General features: G+C 39.5%; 1 protein-coding gene across 2 annotated transcripts in view; it reads left to right on the forward strand.

Moving 5' to 3' along the window:
- Nucleotides 1-21238, forward strand: part of MAP2K4 (mitogen-activated protein kinase kinase 4) — a 137791-nt gene that overhangs the window by 30005 nt on the left and 86548 nt on the right. For both annotated transcript variants that reach the window (XM_032319842.1, XM_032319843.1), the window contains one exon: nucleotides 4946-5048. In XM_032319842.1, coding sequence (XP_032175733.1) covers nucleotides 4946-5048 — 103 coding nt within the window. The remainder of the gene's footprint in view (nucleotides 1-4945; nucleotides 5049-21238) is intronic.

Here is a 21238-nt window from a genome sequence, read left to right on the forward strand (position 1 = left end):
TGATGTGGGGCTTGATCCCAGGACCCTGAGATCATGACCTGAGCTGAAGGCAGAGGCTTAACCCACTGAGCCACCCAGGTGCCCCCTTGGATGGCATTTTTGACGGACATTGACCTCAGCTACTGGGTCGGCTCAGCTGATTGTGGAAAGTGATGTTAAAGGTGTGTATCGCTTGAGAAGTTAGCGGAGGGAGAATCTTCAGGGCTCCTTGTCCAGTCACTGAAGCTAAATGAAGTTGAAAGATGTCTTCTTCCACCTGCAGTGTTCTGTGAGTCCCTGCGTTGTGCTCCGGTCAGAGTAAGAGCAAAACATTCTCAGGTGGGTGTGGGTATGCTTGGACAAATCCTTACTCTTCGGAATCATGGTTTGGAATCTTCTTGAAGATCCCATCCTTGGGACTGCTTCTCCGATGAGAAGTCTGAGGAAGGTGGATATGGATGGTGTTGGAAAGGTTGTTTAAAATTTCTGGATGTTTTCTTAAGACAGAACTTTGAAACCAGAACTTCAGAGGTGGTTCAGAGAGGTGGAGCCCCAGTCCTTGGAGTGGCTGAACGGGGCATGAGGCTGCTGAGCCATTTGCCCAGCATCGAGCCGGCTGTGATTCTGATCCCCCCAGTGTGTTGAACAGGGACAAATACTGTTGTCCCAAAGAGTCAGGGTTCTGGGTTATAAACAGCAGAAACTTATTCCAGCTGATTTGCCCCACATCTGAGTTGTCTGGGGCTCTCCATGTGAAATTTATTGTTACACTGATCTAATACACATTCGAAAGCATTTTCTGTATCAGGCACTGAATAAGTTTTTAAATATACAAGGAAGTCTTCTCTCACAGGAAGCTCCTTCCAGATGAATAATTTAAGATGTTTGATCATGCCTGGTTTCTGTGCTGCTGTAGATATAAGGGAGGCTCTGTTTATCTCTGTTGACTGGTTAGGAATTGATTATTTGGTAGTCTCACCCAAGGGGGAATTATAATAACAAATTAATAATCTTCCTTGATCAACATTTATTGTACAAATATTTTAATCTCTGTTAGCTTCTAAAACTCTCCACAGGACAGTGTAGTATCAGTCTCTTCCTTATGCCCTTTATTCCCTGTGGAAGTTGTTGCAGGCTTTAAAAAAACAAAACAAAACCCATGTTGCTCTAATGTCATATTTGCTTATAGTTTCGTTGTTAAAAATAACTGAGTGCATAGTTGCCTTTAGGGGTTAGGTTCTGGGGGCCCTTGAGAAAGATGAGAAGGACAAGTTCTAATAAAAGTTCTTCCTTAGAGAAAGTGAATGGGAGAAGAAGAAATGGGGGATGGGGAGGATGCTCATTAAATAGCCAGAGATCGCCTTGCTCAAGTAGTGTAAAAGTGGTCTCTTTGTGCTTCTCCCTGAATCTCATGCTTGACCGACTGGGGTCTTCCTTCTCCTCCTCAAGACTGCCGTGTGAGTTCATCTCAAAATGATCATCCTTTGGCGAGTGCAGAGCCCTGCTGGGAGAGCCCACGTAGTTTGCTTGACCTTAACCTCTACCCCTCCGACACCAGTTTCAGGCTCTGAGTCAGCTCTGCTTAGGCTGTGAACTTTTCTAGAATTATTTAGCATGTTTTGTTGGTGAATGATCAGAACATATGCTTGGATGGCTCTCAGGATCATTGCAGATGTAAAGTGTGGAGTGTGTCCACATCTAGCTTATGTAAGCTACTTTGTGTTGCATTTGTGTGCTTGTCCATTTATGCAGGAAATGTCCTTTAAGGCCCAGTTTATTTTGTTTAAATATGAATGCCGTGCTGAGAAGGAATCTGTGTATGTGTGTGTATTTATATAAATATTTATTTTGAAGGAAACTGTTTAAGTGAGTTTTAATTATCGTAATAGAATTTATCTGCCTGCAGAGGATAGCTACTGTCCCCTCAAAGTGAGCTTTTGAAGAAAGGGCCAATTTTGATGTTTTTCTCTGGGTGGTTTTCACAATGCTGCTTTGTTCTGTTATTGTCCTGCCTTTGATCCCAGTGTGTTTTCAGTTTTTCACCATATAGAGATTGTGGTGGGTCAGACACACAGGTGGTGGTCAGCTTTTGATTTGGGGAGTTTGTGGGCATTTGAGCTCATTCAGATTTATGATTACAAAGTCCTTACCTTAATTTTATCTCCATAAACTTTGTCCTATACAGTAGCATTTATAGGTTCCAGGGATTGGTTAGGACCTGTTGTCTTTGAGGGCCACCGTTTTCACTTACATCTCACTCATGGTACACACCTGCCCCGTGTACAAAGTACGCTCACCCTGCTCCAGCAGCTCCCAGACTAGCAGCTCATTACGGTGTCAGTGCGAACCCGGATCTGATCGAGACACCATCAGTTCCACAGGCTTCAGTCTCCTCATCAAAAGCATCCACATCAGGTGTGGGCGAGACAGAGTACAATCCCTTGTGACGCAGAATTCCTCTCCCTCTGCAGACCTGGAAACAGGACCGGTTACTTGCTTGCAAAACCCAGGAGTGGGACTGGCTTTGGAACGCGGTTCTAGAGAGACCCATTCAAAGCGGGAGAGCACTGAAGGAAGAAAGGCAGCAGTCCCAAGCAGTTTCCAGATCCTGCCAGGCAGATTCCATTAGGGTACAAGGCCTGGGGAGGGTCCTCTGCCTTTAAATATTTCCTGAAGACAAATCTCTAAGAAGTAAAAGAACATTTTCATGAAAGTTTTTTCTTGTATATTGCTGAACCTTTCATCAGAAAAATATTACGGGGCACCTGGGTGGCTCAGTGGGTTAAGCCACTGCCTACGGCTCATGGTCCTGGGATCGAGTCCCGCATGGGGCTTTCTGCTCAGCGGGGAGCCTTCTTCCCTCTCTCTCTCTCTCTGCCTGCCTCTCTGCCTACTTGTGATCTTTCCCTGTCAAATAAATAAAATCTTTAAAAAAAAAATATTACATCAATCTACTTTTTAACCAGCAATGTATTGTACTTGTGATTTCTTTACCTGGGCACGTTGATGAACACATGACCATTGAAAAAAATGGTGTGCGTGTAAAATGAGACCAATGCTTTGCCAATTTCACATGAACGAAACTTTTTTTTTTTAAAGATTTTATTTATTTATTTGAGAGAGCAAGGGAGTGTGTGTGGGGTAGGAGGGTTTGAGAAGGGGGGGAGGGAGAGGAAGAGAAAGAATCCCAAGCAGACTCCCCACTGAGCATGGAGCCTGATGTGGGTCCCAGGCCCAGGACATTGTGACCTGAGCTGAAATCAAGAGTCGGCTGCTTAACAGACTTGACAGATCAGGCGCCCCTCATATGAACAAAACTTTCAAATGTTTTTGGTGTTAGTGAGTCCCTCCCCATAATTTTTCTCAGTTTTGCTTTACTGTTCACACCCTTGTCAAATTCTCTATTTTTCTTGACTTGTGTGGTATCTTTATATACTTAGAGTTTCTCCTTTTGTATGGGAAGGATTTTCCCAAGCGTTCATTTAAATTTTTTGAAGGTTTTTTGTTTTATGTTTTGTTTCGTTTTTGGTAATATACAGAGTTTGCTTTTGCTTTTTTAATACAGCTAAATTTGCTGCAAGAAGAGTACCTTTTGGATGTGTAGGTTGAATGTCCTCCCTCTACTTGATGTCATATAAAACTTAAATGTTTGGTACCTGAGTGGGCAAGTTACATGGGAAATTCATGTTGTAGTGTGCTTACTTCTGAAAATGATGTGTCTGGTCTTCTTGGGAATTCACATTCTCCTGCCGACAGGTCCATGCCTGAGAGCAGATCCAGGAGTCCCGGCCAGCAGCTCTGTGCTCTTGCCTGTGCCCCTGTCCAGCTGGTGGGGTGCATTCAAGCTTGCAGATATTGAAACCACTAGGCCGAGCCGAATGAGTCCCTTCATACATCTTCCGAATCCTCTGGGGTGGGGAAGTGTTTGGATTGCAGAGGAGTTAAGAAGGTAGAGACAGGCATAAGAAACTGGGAAGAGTGGATGCTGGGAAAAGTATCCTTAACATTTGTGCAAAACTAAGATGTGCTGCAGATGCTTAAAAACCCAGCTATGTTGCAGAGTCTCCATCGAGAACAATCCCAAAGAAATTATTTTGTAGGATTTATTGACATACGAAGAAACGTGGTCAAGGAGTAAAGCATGTTGCAAAATGTATTGTCTGATTGTGTATCTACAAATAGAAAATAGTTTCTAGGAGACAGTGATTATTTTGGGATAATTGGACTTAGAAATGTATGTAATACACATATATTTTAAAAACCCATATATATTCTCTAGATACACACACACAGACACATATATAAAATATATATAAAATATAAAATATTTTGTATATTTTTGTTTTCTTTATCTTTTCTGAATTTTTTGGCTTTTCTCCACCAGACAGATTTTGTTTATATTATATAAAACACGATTACCTTACCTCCCTACCCCAAAGACATTGCTCCAGATAAGATTATTTGAAATACCTGTGTGGTGACCGTGCAGTTGACAGTGGCCTGGTGTTTCTTTTAGCTCATTATGGTTGTAGACTGCTTCCTGGATTCTTCACTCAAGTGTTCATATTATGTTTGGGGGAAAATCCTTTCATTAAATGAAGGTGTTGAAGGGTAACCCTGGTAAGGTGGTACTATTTTAGTATTTTTCAGTCTATCTGTCGAGGTAAATGATTTTTATAGTGGTATTCTCCTTTGCAAAAATGTTAGCATCTCTGAACACTGTAAACTTGAAGCCTTTTCTGTTGTACTGGAGGATAATGGGTGGTTTGTGGTTAATAATAGCTTCAGTTCATTTTTATATACTTGTTCTTAATTCTGAGAAATTTTTTGTTGCCTTCCAAAATATGATATTAACTATGTGTTAAAACAAATTTTTCTGCTTTTTGGGTATGAATTTCTTATACCCTCAGAAGAGTATCTGTTTTATAGTACTTGAAACTTTTACTTTTTATTTGTTATTTCTTAGGTAAACGCAAAGCACTGAAGTTGAATTTTGCAAATCCACCTTTCAAATCTACAGCAAGGTTTACTCTGAATCCCAACCCTACAGGAGTTCAAAACCCACACATGTGAGTATTCCTGGTAATCAACTACAAGGCTCAACTCAGCGGAGGTTTCAAAGTTACTGTGTTTTATGTTCTTTTTCGAAGTTGAGGTGTTGGTTATTTCCATGATCTTATAGGCCGTTTGAAATACTTCTGTTTGAACTTGACTAGAAAGCTGTTGATTCTGTAGTCTGAAGTAGGTGAACACAGTTTTCCTTGTTAAAGTTTACTTGAAGGGAAAGAGTGCTGAAGATCCAGATAATTTGCTATCTCTTCAATTTTCCTCACGTTGAAATCTGAGAATATTGTTTAGACTTTTCCTTCTGGGTCTCCAGTTAAGTTGTAAGTGGTATTTAGGAGACGTACCTTTCCCCTGCAGATGTGCACAAATCATCCCTTCTCACTAGGGGATCAAGAGGAGTCCTTTTCTGGGTAAATGACATTCCTGTAAGATTTCCGTGTCACAGTACATTGAAAGAATGTGTACGTGTATAGGTCTACGTGATGTGTACGTATAGCTGTCAGTGATTATTTTAAAAATTTATTCCCTAAATATATATATTTTCCCCCTAAGTATTTTTTATTAAAATACAAAAATGATATTTTAGCACCTTACTGAAGGTCACTTAAAGTATTAGAAACATCTGTTACTTTAAAATAATACCTTCAGAATAATATTTATAGACCTTTGAATTGAAGTGTCGTGTTAAATAATGATGCCTCCCTCCTTCCCCCCATAAGACCTATCGTGAGCATGAAGGGTCAAGGCCAGTAGCTTTGCATTTATATTCATAAAAATAATTTTTACCTAGTTCCGGTATCAAGAACAATAATATCGAGAATAATATTGAGAATAATAAAGCAAATGATGGAAGGTATGGTTAAAAAAGAGGTCAGAATATATTATCTTATAGTTTTTAGTAATCCCTCAACAATTTTTATTCAGGTCCTGTTAGGCTACAAATATGTTCATGCTTCTCCCAAAGGGCACATTTTTTGCTGTTTCCTTTCCTTTTGATGTCTGGCATACATCGTATTTGCAAACAGTAACAGATTGGTAGAAGGTAGTGTGTCCTGCAATAGGAGTGCTGAAAATATATTGTGATTTTTAAAACATTAACGTGTAGAAGGGAGCAATGTAGATGTGTGTGTCTGTGCTTTTAGGCTTTCACCTGTAACTTTAGAACAAATGAAAACTGGAGTAACAGTTCATTTGCCTCGGAATAGTGTCTTTTAATTTTATTAGACTGGTGTCCTTAATGAGATTTCTTGTCGGAGCTCAGCTTTGAGTCCCAGCCTTTTTACCTCCTCTGAAACATCGAGTGGGGGCTATATTGAGGAAGGAAACTCTTAGTACCTCTTAATTAGTCAGAGCTCTGGCAGCAAGGAAACATTCTTAAAAGAACCTCCTTCCTCATTTCCTAGAATTTCTAGTGAAAGCTAGTACAAAACTAATTCTTGAACATGGTCCACTTCTGTTACCTTGGTTGCTAGCCGAACCATGTATTCGAAGTTTAAGACAGAAAAGTTTAAGTCTGGTTATTGCCAGACTTATCAGCTTTTTTTTTTTTTTTTTTAAGCCCCTTGGACACAAAGAAAGACAACCTGATTTATGTTTAGAACTGCAAAAATATTTATGTACTTATACTCTCTTCCTTTGGGAATTCATGGAATTGAAAATCTTTTTTTTTTCCCCCCTCCCTAAACTGTAAACTGGGTGAAAAAAAAGCTTCCTTCAAAATTTGAGTCAATCAATTTTTTTTTTTTTTTAAACCTAACCACTTCAACCAGCTAGGTTTCTTATCTTTTGTCCCTTCCCTGCACATGTTGAAAGTTTGAGAGGACTTGGTAATAAGCCTTTTTACTTCATGTAGAATCTTTAGATTTTGATTCTGGTATGTAAAAATTTTAGACCCAGACCTCATTTCACTATTATTATTGGACTGGTCTGTTATATCGATCAGGAGCAGGTAACTACTAATATTGATATTGGTCAAAGATAATTGTTTCACTACTTAGGGCAGCCTATCTTCTCTACCTTCCCACCCCCTTCCATAAGGGATCCTTTTGTGTTCTTCCTTTGAGCTGTACTGTCAGGCACTAAACCGCTGTGGGTCACTGTGTGGGGTAGGTAGTTTGCAGTGTGTGAGAGTTTGAAACAACTACCTCTCTGCCACCTCCATGTATTTCCCCCTTCTAAAATGTCCTTGAATTTTAATTACAGATATAAATAGAAAATTGCTCATGAATTTAGGAAAAGATAAGATGAAATGTAAGCAACAGAGTTAAGATATGCCCCAGGAACTACTTTCACAGCCACCTGGCATTTGATGTCTCCTGGGTACAGATTCTGTGGGAGATTTAAAATTTTAAGAACATGTCCTTATTTTCTGAGAACCAACAGTTTAAATAAAATTCTAAGAAATAACAGTTGGGCACAGCAGTTCAAGAAGTGAGGCATAAGGTAATACAGATTGAATGTCACATGAATGGTGCAGGAGGGGGTAAGATCACTTTAGGATAAACAGCTCGGTGAGACACTTCACAGAGGAACAAGATTTGAATTAGATTTTGAAAGACATGTGGAGAAGGGAGAGTGGTATTCTGGAGAGTGGAAGTAGAAGATAAGTTTTGGGGACTATGTGTAGATTTGTTTAATTATAGCAGAGATGTTACTTACAGATTACCTATTTCTATCACTGGAAACTTATAGCATTTTTTTCCCTTTATTCTTGGTGTTCTTTAGTTATATGAAGATACATCTAGGTCTGGATCATCCTTCTGTACTCTAGAAGAACAATTTTAGTTTCAAGATCCATGTATCTCTTTCTGAAAAAATTTTGCTTTTTTTTTTTTGATTGATTCCTTCATGTTTTTCATAGTCTCCTGTTGTCTGGACACTGGAATTTCTGCATTTCCTGAATCTGTGACTTTTTTTCATACTTTTTATCGTTTTGTTTTCTTTCTCTACAGATTTCCCTCCCTCTCCTCCCTCCCTCCTTCCTTCCTTTCTTTCTAGAAAGAGAGCACAAGTGAAGGAACAGGGTGGGGAAAGGAGCAGGGGAGGGTAGAATGAGATGAAGAGAGAGAATCTTAACCAGGCTCCACCCCCAGTGCAGAGTCCGATGTCAGGGTCAGGGTCAGGGTCAGTCTCACCACCCTGAGATCCTGACCTGAGTCAAAGTCAAGAGTTGGATGCTTAACTGACTGAGCCACCAGGCTCCCCCTTTCTTTTCTGATCCTTGTATGAAGTATTCTGTTTTGGCAATTGACTTTAACTTCCAGTAGTTGATTGTGGCTTCTTCTTAGCATCTTATTCTTTTATCATGGTTGTAAAATCTGGAATTTAGAAGTTCTTTTCTATCCACTAGGCAATCCATTTCTTCAAGGGTCAGTTTTTCTTTAATCTTGTTTTTCTTCTTTGTGTTAGTATTTTTCCATGTGTCTTGTAATTCTGGGTTGCCCTTTGATAGTTGAGGACAAGGAAATTAGAAGGCTTCTTGGTAGCTCTGGCACAGGTGGTCAGCTGGTGGACCTGACTACTTCTCTGTGAATGGTTTGAGAGATGGCTGTTAGGCCAGGAATATTCAGATGCCAGAATGATTAAGGCCAACAATCACCCTGGGAGGACTCATTCTCTCCAGATAATATGTTTATTTTCCTTAAGGTCATGACCTCTTTCTGTTTTGGGGAAAAGGTGCAGAGAAGAGGAGGAACTGACTAGATCTTTCTTATAGAAAGAATTTTAATGAACTCTTCTACTGCTGGGTGTTCATACCTTTAACTTTGCATCCTCTCTGCAGTCGTGTTGGGATCATTGTTTATTTCTCGTCTCTGCTGCATGTTCCCCTCCTACCATGTGTTATGGGTGGTACTTTTTTTTTTTAAGGAAGCTCTCCCCCCCCCCTTTTTTAAGTGATGGGCAGGGTTCAAATTTTAAAGAAGTTTACATTTTTTAAAATATTTTATTTTTAAGTAACTCTGCACCCAACATGGGGCTCCAGTTCACAACCCCCAGATCAAGAGTCACATGCTCCACTGACTGAGCCAGGCAGGCCACCCCTATTACTGTTTGTTTGTTTTAACTGCAAACATATCTAGAACTAGAGAGTGATAGCTGGATCTTGTATTTATCAATCAGCTTCAGTTGTTAATGTGGCCAAGACTGATTTTGTCTGTTCCTCCACCCTCCTTATTTTTAACCAAGCTTCAAACATCATTCCACCTATAACTATTTTGAGGTGTATTTCTATAAGATAAGGACTTCTTTTTAAAAACATCAAAATACCACTGTTACATCTAGTAGAATAAATAATTCTTTAATATCATCATATAAGTAGATTACTTCATTAAAAAAATTTTTTTTTTTGGATCTCAATAAGGATCTCAATAAGGTCTTCTATTGCAGGTGGCTGGTAAGTCTCTGAGACTATGAAGTCCCTTCTCTTGGACTTGATTAGTTTTTGCTTTGCCACACACTTTTGTCTGCTCTCAGGCATTCAGAAATTTGCCAAAATCTCTCTTTCTTCACTGTTTCTTTTCTGTTTATTCCCCCCACTGTTCTTTTCCTGTGAGTCCTTAGAGAATGAGGAGACACCCTGACCAGGAAGCATAGGTTCTTAATTATCACTGATAGAAATTAATAAGTATTTCTAACACATTAAAAGAGAAAAAAGTATATTTTTTCTTTTTTTGTACATGAATGTTTATTTTTTTGTATTTACATTTTATTTTATTTTGTTATTATTATTAACATATAATGTATTACTTGTTTGAGGAGTATAGGTCTGTGATTCATCAGTCTTACACAGTTAACAGCGCTCACCACAGCACATACCCTCCCCAGTGTCCATTGCCCAGCCAGCCCATCCCTCCCACCTCCCTCCACTCCAGAAGCCCTCAGTTTGTTTCCTGAGGTTAAGAGACTCTTATGGTTTGTCTTCTTCTCTGGTTTTGTTTTGTTTCGTTTTCCCCTCTCTTCCCCATGATCCTCTGCCTTTTTTCTCAAACTTCTCATATCAGCGAGATCATATGATAATTGTCTTTCTCTGATTGACTTATTTCGCTTAGCATAATACCCTCTAGTTCCATCTTTGTCATTACAAATGGCAAGATTTTATTTTCTGATGGCTGCATAGTATTCCATTGTGTGTGTGTGTGTGTGTGTGTGTGTGTGTGTGTGTATTCATATCTTCTTTATCCATTCATCTGTTAATGAACATCTAGGTTCTTTCCATTGTTTGGCTATTGTGGACATTGCTGCTATAAACATTGGGGTGCACGTGCCCCTTCAGATCACTACATTTGTATCTTTAGGGTAAATACCCAGTAGTATGATTGCTGGGTCGTAGGGTAGCTCTATTTTCAGCTTTTTTCTTGAGGAACCTCCATACTGTTTTCCAGAGTGGCTGCACCAGCTTGCATTCCCACCAACAGTGTAGGAGGGTTCCCCTTTCTCCGCATTCTCGCCAACATCTGTCGTTTCCTGATTTGTTAATTTTGCCCATTCTAACTGGTGTGAGGTGGTATCTCATTGAGGTTTTGATTTGTATTTCCCTGATGCCAAGTGATATGGAACATTTTTTCATGTGTCTATTGGCTATTTGGATGTCTTCTTTGCAGAAATGTCTGTTCATGTCTTCTGCCCATTTCTCGTTGATTGGTTTATTTGTTTTTTGGGTGTTGAGTTTGTTAAGTTCTTTATAGATTTTGGATACTAGCCCTTTATCTTATATGTCATTTGTGAATATCTTCTCCCATTCTGTCAGTTGTCTTTTGGTTTTGTAGACTGTTTCCTTTGTTGTGCAAAAGCTTTTGATCTTGATGAAGTCCCAATAGTCATTTTTGCCCTTGCTTCCCTTGCCTTTGGCAATGTTTCTAGGAAGAAGTTGCTGTGGCTGAGATAGAAGAGGTTGCTGCCTGTGTTGGCCTCAAGGATTTTGAGGGAATCCTGTCTCACATTGAGGTCTTGCATCCATTTGGAGTCTGTTTTTGTGTGTGGTGTAAGGAAATGGTCCAGTTTCATTCTTCTGCATGTGGCTGTACAGTTTTCCCAACACCGTTTGTTGAAAAGACGGTCCTTTTTCCATTGGACATTCTTTCCTGTTTTGTTGAAGATTAGTTGACCATAGAGTTGAGGGTCTATTTCTGGGCTCTCTGTTTTGTTCCATTGATCTTCGTGTCTGTTTTTGTGCCAGTACCATACTGTCCTGATGATGACAGCTTTGTAATAGAGCTTGAAGCCTGGAATTCTGATGCCACCAGCTTTGGTTTTCTTTTTCAACATTCCTCTGGCTATTCGGGGTCTTTTCTGGTTCCATACAGATTTTAGGATTATTTGTTCCATTTCTTTGAAAAAAGCTGATGGAATCTGATGGGGATTGCATTAAATGTGTAGATTGCTCTAGGTAGCATAGACATTGAGAGAAAAGTATTGTGATAGAGACTTTTGAAACTATTACCTGAATGTAGCAGATGTTAACCTTTTGTCCTTTGGCTCTTTAAATGGAAGATTAAGCTGTAAAAATAGAGAGTATAAAAGGAAAAGCTAAAGCAAAAGTGTGTGGCTGCCTTTTAATATCTGTTAGGATTGGATTATAGGAAGTGCCATAGGTTTCTCTGATACCACAGAGATATTGTTACAGATGTGGCAGACTGGTGCCATAGTCCTGTTCTGTATATCAACTTGACATGAACAAAGTTAGATATTCTGTTAGTTCTGTGCTTTCCTCACACTGAGTAATGTTCGAGTGTTCTCAGTGCACTGCATCACTGAAAATGCACCAAATACAATTGTTACCCTGAAAGAACAGCCCTTTTATCTTCACAACATATCAGAATTGTACAAGACGAAACACTAGCTTGAATGCTGACATGAGAAATAAATAATGATGAGGACAGATAGGTTTTGGGGCTTGAGCTAAACATTTTGAAACCATATGTTCTAAGTTTAAAGGAATCTCTTTGTTGAGACCAAGAAGATGTCTGGGATCTCATTTATCTTCATTACATTTGAGCACAGCGAGGCTCAGCTGAGCTATCGAATATCTAGGAAGTAGTTTTAGATAAGTTTTAAAGTCCCAGTTAACAACTAATGATATTCTTAATTTCATGATAATTCTACCCAGTACAGCTTTATTGTAAAGCATAGAACATCAATTACAAATTATCTAGCCACTATTCCCAGTTAAATTATGCATACTTTATCTTTTCAACTTTATTGTTTTGAATTAACCATTTTAGTTAATATTAAAGTCCTGGTTTCTTTCTTAGCATCATCATCATCATCATCCATGTGACCTTGAGTATGTCACTTAGCATTTTGATGTCAATTCAGTTGTTGAATTAGAATAGTGATTTTCATTATTTTATTTATTTTTTTTTGATAGAGAGAGGGAATAGGAGGGGAAGGGCAGAGGGGGAGAGTGAATTTTAAGCAGCCTCCAAGCCTGGTGCAGAGCCCAACATGGGGCTTGATCTCAAGACCCTGAGATCATGAGCTGGATTCTTAACAAACTGAGTCACCCAGGCACCCCATGACTTTTGTTATTTTAGATGATGATTTAGGGGAGGGAGGGAAACCCAGTTTTGTGCTACTTTCTTCAGATAAAACGTTAAGGACAAACGTTGTAGATTAAGTGTTTCTGATGACTACAGAGAGGGCTCTGTAGTCTTGACTGCCCTCATTCCCTAAAGTAGCCCATTAGAACATCTCTCAAATCTACATGAGTTTCAAAGTGTTTTTCCCATCTCTGAGATTTTTCGATGGAGTCGTAGTAATTTGGAATCACTACACTTTTGTGGTAAGCACTTTCACAAAATGGCAGCCATGGTAGAAATACTTGTAGATACAAAGTAGTACTCCAAAATTGGAAACACCAAATGTATGAAATACTAAGGGATCTTTTAATTTTTGACTGGTTTAGATTTACTGCTGCCAGCTCTTTCTTTCTGACTCCCTGTTCTAAATATACATAACACAACATTTACCATCTTAACCATTCCCAAGTGTGCAGCTCAGTGGCATTAAGTATAGTCACATTATTGTGCAGCTGCCATTACCATCCACCTCCAGGACGCTTTCATTTTCTCTAGCTGGAGGTGTACTCGTTAAACACTAACTACTCCTCCCTCTTCCTGTCAGCCCTGGTTCTACTTAGTCTCTGAATCTGGTCATTCTAGGTGCCTCGTAGAAGCAGAATGACACAATATTTTTTGTTTTTTTTTTTTGTGTCTGGCTTATTTCACTCAACATAATGTCTGCACACTCTCTCCAAGTGTAGTATGTGTCACAGTTTCCTTTTTAAGGCTTGAACAGCATTGAATTTATATATGGCATTTTGTTTATCTGTTCATATGTTGATGGACATTTTGCCATTTCTCCCTTTTGACTCTAGTGAATAACCCCAGCGAGTGAGATTTTCCACCAGAGCTTGCATCATTGTGCTTCTTGAAGTTCAGAGGTGGTTAAGCTTTTTCTTAGTCCCACATCCTACCTTGGTACACCTGATGGTTGTGTTACGTTTCCTTACGTTAGAGATTCACAAGAGATGAGATTCTCAACCGAGCATGGGGTAATAGCTGTGGTTGCACTGATCCTTTGTGGCCCTCCTACCCTTGGAGATTCACTAGTATAATTCTCCTCAGGCTGGGCGTTTATAGCGGAGATACTGGGTGTTAGTTCTGGAATATTTAAAGAAATTAATAATGAATGCTGTCGAGTTGCATGTCTACTAAAAACGAATTTAGTTTTTGTGTTCTAAAGTGTCTTTGTTCTTGAGCCAGAGACTGACATTGGAAGGTGTCCCTGATTCTTTAACCTGTAGAGTTGCAGAGTTCTGCTCTTTAAAGAAATGTCTGATTCCTTTGTTTTTTATGAGTTTTTCAACTGTTTCTGATCTGACAGCAAGACTCTGAGTTCTGATATAGTTCAGAATGTTATAGAAGTCCTTTGTCTTTGTATTGTAGGCATATTTCTGGAAACCTCTCTATAAATAAGGAGTTATACTATAGAAAGGAGACATATTTTTTCAAAATGTTTTTTCTTTTTTTTTTTTTTAAAGATTTATTCATTTATTTATTTGACAGAGAGAGAGAGATCACAGGTAGGCAGAGAGGCAGGCAGAGAGAGGGGGAAGCAGGCTCCCTCCTGAGCAGAGGGCCCTATGTAGGGCTCAATCCCAGGACCCTGAGATCATGACCTGAGCCGAAGGCAGAGGCTTAACCCACTGAGCCGCCCAGGTGCCCCAGAGTGTTCTTTTTTATTATCATTTACAACTGAGTCAGTAAGATTACATTATTGTTCTTGTTCAAATTTGTTTTCCTCAGAGTTAATAGTTGCCTTATTTTTTTTTTCAATTTTTTTTAAAGTTGTCTTATTTATTTATTTGACGGAGAGATCTCAAGTAGGCAGAGAGCCAGGCAGAGAGAGAGGGGGAAGCAGGCCCCATGCTGAGCAGAGAGGCCCAATGTGGGACCTGATCCCAGGACCCTGAGATTATGACCTGAGCCAAAGGTAGGAGCTTAACCCACTGAGCCACCTAGGCATCCCTAATTGCTCTATTTAATGATGCACTGTGAATCTTCTCTCAACATAGGACAGTAGGTGATCATTCAGTTCTTTTTTAAGAGTTGTATACCCAGCTGTAATCTTGCTGTCATCTGAAGTGGTTGCATGTTAGGCCTGCTTCGTGGCTGTTGGCATTGGTTTGTGAATGCCTGTGATACGCTCCTGATTTTGATTCCCCTGGCTTGGGATTTCATGTCTGTCTGTCTTCTTTCTTTCTTTCTTTCATTTGTTTTTAGTTTCCCTCCATTTTGAGGGATTATATCTTCTAATAGCTTCTTGAGATAAATTTTCTTCCGTAGTCAGTGGGGTTTTTGGGTCTTTGCAGGTCCGAAAATTCCTTTAGCTAACCCTCTTGATAGATTATTAACTTTATTGGCTTTAGAATTCCCAAGTAGAAATTGTCCTTAGAGTTTTGAAGGCTTTGCTCTGATATTTTCAAACTTCCAGAGTTAATATTAAAAACTTATATGCCATTTTGATTCCTGGATTTTGGAATGTGATCTGTTTTTTCCCTTTGTGGATGACTGTAGGGTTGGACTTTCTCACCCATATCTGAAATCTCACTTTTCTGCTTTTGTTTTATTTCCCTTTCTTTTCTCTGCTCCTTCCTTTCTTCTTTCCTTCCACTGAGCTCTTGGTGTGGTCTCTTTCAAGCCACTATCTTTCATTCTAGAGTACACGATTTATTCTTCTCTTATTCTTTTTATTTTCTCTTTTCCAGGAGCTCTCTGACTAGAACCCTACTTCAGGCTTTGCACCTCTTAGTTTTGAGTGCCTAGTTTTCTTAACCTTTTCTGTCCTTCAACTTTCTATGTATTTTCACTTCTTTGTTCTTACCTTTTTTGATCCTTGTTTGTCTCTCTCTCTCTGTCTCTCCCTCTCTCACACACACACACACACACAATAAGGCAACAGAAAGTTGATTAGAACCTTTGTGGTTTTATTGGTAGAACTCATGGTGAGGTGAAGGAGAGAGGTCTGATTATTTCCTTTGGAAGATTCCCAGATGTCAGATCTGGAGGACTTCTCTTTTCTCAGGGCAAATCTCTCTCTCTCTCTTTTTCCTCCTAGGGGAGGAAGAAGTGAGAAGGGGATTAGCTTGGGTTGCTGAGAGAAGGTATGTATGTCAAGCTGCTAAAAGTCTGCTGTAGATCTAACCACAGGAGGCTGTGTGTACATCTGCTGTATAGGTGCTTGCTTAATCTGCCTTACTACATTTTCTTCTGGTAATTTCTCTACAGTATACAGCCTTGTTTACCAGCTGAGGGAATGGAGAGATCATCACCTGGTTGGGGGAATCCAGGGATCTAATTGTACCATATGTAGATTATAATATTGCCCTTGGAGTTACCCTCATCCCTCATCCCTAACTGATGCTTCTCATTCTTGAACTTCTCTGGGATTCTATAGTACAGGTCAGCTTACTTTTTTTGGTATCCTCGGTTTGCAGGCAGTTCTTAGTTTTACCTTTTTTCTGCCTTGTTAAGTGTTCATTTACTTTTGATCTTCCAAAAATGTATTGCAACTTCTCATGGAGTGTGGTCTCTTGTGAGTTTGGGTCTTTTAAAAATTCTTTTCTGATGCTGCGTTGGTGTTTGAGGAGGAAGGGGAGAGTGATGACTGTTTATCTGAAAATCTCTTCAATGAGTAGGCTTTTAAAATTAAGCTTCTTGACGTAATAAGAATTATGTCAAACTTTATATGTTTGTTCCACGACTAATCATCTAAATATTTGTTTCTTAATTTAGGGATAAAAGCAATAAATGAGCATGGATTAAACTCATTTGAGAGAATGATTACAGATTCTGAACGAATCAGAAAGAAACAGAAGGTGTGATGATACTGTTCGCAAATATTTATATGTCTAGGCAAGGCACAAACACAGAATCACTGGAAAGAGTAACAAAAACATCCGGCAGTTAGGAAAAGATGAGCAAGTGAAATCCAAAATAAGTAGAAGAAAGGAAATAATAAAGATAAGAGTAGAGAGCAATGAACTAGAAAATGAACAAATTCAAAAGTCATTTCTTGGAAAGGTCAATAAAAGTGATGAACACCCCAACAGGACTGATTAAAGTAAGAGGAAGCTCACGTTATAACTGTAAGGAATGAAAGAAGGGATTTCACTACAAAAAAAGAATAAGGAAATATGATAAATAATTTTATGCCAAAAATTCAGTAACCTGAATGATGGAGACAGAGTTCTTTGAAAGATAGAAGTATCAAACCTGACCCAAGAAAAAGTAGAAGATCTCAAATATCCCTTATTTATTTAAAAAATGGATTTTTAATTTAAAACTTTCACACAAAGGAAACATGAGGCCCAGATGGTTTTTCTGGTAAATTTCATCAACCATTAAAATAAAAAATAAGATTAAGCCTCCACAAATATTTCAGGAAATAGAGGAGTAGGGAATATTTCCCAGCTCATGTTATGAGGCCAGCGTAACCCTGATATCAAAATTAGACAAGGATATTCTTAGAAAAGAATACTACAGACCGCTATCCCTCATGAACATAGACGTGAACATCCTCAACAAAATATTCACAAATGGAATCTATCGTTATATCTATTGACAATACATCACAATGAAATGGGATTCATTTTAATTTTACATTGAAAAATTATCAATATAATTCACTGCAGTAATAAAATAAAGGCAAAAAATTATGTAATCATTTCAGTAGATGCAGAAAAAGGATTTGAGAACATTCAATTATCCATTTGTGATAGAGATTCTCATTAAAGTAGGAAAAGAAGGAGAATTTTTCAGCCTTTTAAAGGACATCTGTGAAAAATCTATAGCTAATATCATACTTAATGATGAAAGACTTAATGCTTTCTCTGTGAAATTGGTAACAAGACAAGAACGTCTGCACTCACCAGTGCTATTCAATAGTAGACTAGAGGCCTACCAAGTACAATAAAGTAAGAATAATGAAAGACAGAAAGATGGGAAAGAGAAGCAAACAGATTTTTTTCTTTTTTAATATGATGTGCTTGAAAATGCAGAAAATCCTAATTAGAGAACATTACTAGCATTATTGAGTGACTTCACCAAGCTCGCAGGAAGAATGATCATTGTTCCAAAATCAGTTTAAAAAATACACTTGGACAAGTGAAATTGAAAAAAACGATTGTAGTACCATGAAAAAGTCTACAATACTTGCAGATAAATTTAATGACAACTGTGTAAGCCTTCCCTAATGAAAACTCTAAGTCATTGCTGAAAGAAATTAAAGACCTCTATACGGGTCAGGATGCCGTGCTTGGAAGGTACTGTATGACTAGGATAGCTGTTCTTCCCACATGGATCTGCTGACCCACTGAAATCCCAAAGAAAATCCAGCAAACTTTCACAAATATATGCAATTTGACACAATGATTCTGAAATTTATGTGGATGTTCAAAAGACCTAGAGTAGCCAAAAGCATTTTTGTAAAAGAAAAACTAAACTGGAGGACTTATACCTGATTTCGAGGTTTATTATAAAGCTATAGTAATGGCTTTGTTGGGGGACATGAGGATACACAGATCCATCAGTGGAACAGAATAGAAAGTCCGATAGACACACGCAGTCAGTTGTTTTTTTTTGGCCTGGGGGCCTGTACAATTCAAGGGGGCAAAGGATAAACTTTTCATGGTGGTGGAATAACTGTAAAAAGTGTGGAATTAGAATAAATCTTCATTCCCATTTCATACCACATGCAAAAATTAGTTTGAGATGGATCATAATCCTACAAGCAAATAATCTATAGTGCTTCTAAAAGAAAACATTCAGATACAGTTGTAATCTGGCATAGGCAAGTTTTTTTTTTTTAATTTTTTTAAAGATTTTATTTATTTATTAGGGAAAGAGAGCATGTGCCCACAAGCTGGGGGAGGCGCAGAGGGAGAAACAGGCTCCCGTTGAGCAGGTAGCCTCATGTGGGACTTGATCCCAGGACCTTGGGATCATGACCTGAGCAGAAGGCAGATGCCTTACCATCTGAGCCACCCAGGGACCCTGGGCAAATATTTCTTAGATAGAACAAAGACATAACCACTGCAAGTCAATAAATTAGATTTTACCAGAACTAGAAGTTTCTGTTCTTCAGAAATTTTTTTTTTAATTTTTTTTAAGATTTTTAAAATTTATTTGACAGAGAAAGATCACAAGTAGGCAGAGAGGCAGGCAGAGAGAGAGAGAGGAGGAAGTAGGCTCCCTGCTGAGCAGAGAGCCCGATGTGGGGCTCGATCCCAGGACCCTGGGATCATGACCTGAGCCGAAGGCAGAGGCTTTCACCCACTGAGCCAGCCAGGCACCCCCATTCTTCAGAAATTTCTTAAGAAAATAAGTAGCCAAACTATTAACTGGGAGAAAACTATTCATAGTTTATTTATCTGCAAAAGCCTTTAACATATATAATGAAGTACAACACAAAACAAAGAGCCCAATTAAAAATACACGTTAAAGACTTAATGCATTTCACAAAGGAGGTTTGGGAGTAGATAATAAGTACATGAAAAATATGCTTCACAATATCAGTAGTTAGAGAAATGCAAATTAAAACCACAAGGAGAAACCATTTGCAAATGAGAAAACTCAGATTTCCCACGTGTGTTTAGGGAAGCACCCAGTTCAGTGTATTTCTTCCCTGGGAATATCCTTTGCTTCTCCCACAGAACACTTCACTTTGACGTTTCTGGTCACCACATGTGTTGGGGGGTTTTCCCACCACAGTAAGCACATGTCCAGCACCAGCTGGGGGTCCTGTGGTTTGCTTTAGTTCGGACACTGTGCAGGGGTGGCATCAGATTGCATCAGAGCCTGGCATCCAGGCTCTGTCCCACCAGACTCCCCTGCTCCCTGCTTGAGCCACCAGCCAAAGCGTCTTGTCACCTGTGCTGTCGAGTTGGCTAGAGACCAGAGGTTCCAGCAACCCCCTGGGGTTCAGTTGCTTGCTGAGCAGCACACAGAACTCAGGGTAGCACTTAGCTTTACCACTTTATTCAAGGACATGATAGAGGGTACAGATGAACAGCCAGATGAGGAGTACAACGGATGAGCCACAGGAGGCTCCCGAGCATCAGAACGTCTGTGTGTGTGTGTGTGTGTGTCTACCAAGCCGAAAGCTCTTCCCGCTCCTTACTGTTGGGAGTTTATGGAGACTTTGTCATGTAGGTACGACGAATCATTAACTCCATTCCAGCCGCTCTCCCCTCTCTGGAGGTGGCGATGGGGTATGACTGAAAATTCCAAAGTTCTAATCCTGGCGTGGCCTTCGTGGTGACTGGTCCCATTCTGGAGCCTTCCAGGATTGTCAGTTTAGAACAAGAGATGCTGCCAGTGTTCTTAACCGCTCAGGAGATCACAAGGGTTTTAGGAGCTCTGTGCCAGGAGCTGGGGGCAGAGACTAAATATATATATTTTCTATTATCTGACATTATTACACCCCCCCCCCCCGAATGGATAAAACTTGAAGAGCCCACGGTATATTAACAAGTGTGTGGTATAACCAGAATTCTCATCTGTTACTAGGGACAGATGAGCTCTGTGCCAGGAGCTGGCAGCAGAGACCAAATATTTTCTCTAAAAATAAAACCCCATTAAGTGTAATATGTCCTTTGAGAAAAACTTATATATCAAAATATATAATAATTGATATAAATCCTTGAAAATATTTATACAAAAAGCAGTTTAGTACATACTTTGTAGCTTGGTTTTTCACTTAGTAGATCTTGAAGAAATTTCTAAATATCTTACTCATTTTCAGAAGTCAGTTTATATATCTTTTCATTATGTTTGTATAGGTGTATTATGTATTTAATGAGTTCCATACTGATAACCATTTATTTATTTTTGAAGATTTATTTATTTGAGAGAGAGAGAGAGAGAGAGCAGGAACAGAGGGGGGAGGGGCAGAGGGAGAGAAACTCAAGCAGACACTGCGTTCAGAGCCTGACGAAGGGCTCAGTCTCAGGACCCTGAGGTCATGATCTGAGCCAAAAACAAGAGTCGGATGTTTAAATGTGCACCCAAGATGCCCCCAGATTTTATTTTATTTTATTTTATTTTTTTAAAGATTTTACTTATTTGACAGAGATCACAAGTACGCAGAGAGGCAGCAGAGAGAGAGAGAGAGAGAGAGGAGGAAGCAGGCTCCCCGCCCAGCAGAGAGCCCAATGCGGGACTTGATCCCAGGACCCCGAGATCTTGACCTGAGCTGAAGGCTCAGGCTTAACCCACTGAGCCATCCAGGCATCCCCCAGATTTTATTTTTAAGTAATCTCTGCACCTAACCTGGGGCTCGAGCTTACAACCCTGAGGTCAAGATTTGCATGCTCCACCAACGGAGCCAGCCAGGTGCCCATGAAATGTCACATTTTTTTGATTACATATGTCCTTTCCTTCCTAGACTGACAGTTTTTGGCCCTATTCCTATCTTAAGAGACTGGAAGTAGCTGATCTTCTCAACCTTGGCACTACTGACATTTTAGCCTGGATAATTCTTGTTACAGGAGGCTTGGCCTGGGCACTGCAGGATGCTTACTGGTGTCTCTTGACTCTGGCCCCCAGCTGGATGCCAGTAGCAATCTCCTTTCCCAGTAGTAACAGTGCAGATGGTCTCCAGACGTTGCCCCATGACCCTGGAAGTGCAAAAC

This window comes from Mustela erminea, chromosome 18 (assembly GCF_009829155.1).
Source record: "Mustela erminea isolate mMusErm1 chromosome 18, mMusErm1.Pri, whole genome shotgun sequence".
Lineage (NCBI taxonomy): Eukaryota > Metazoa > Chordata > Mammalia > Carnivora > Mustelidae > Mustela > Mustela erminea.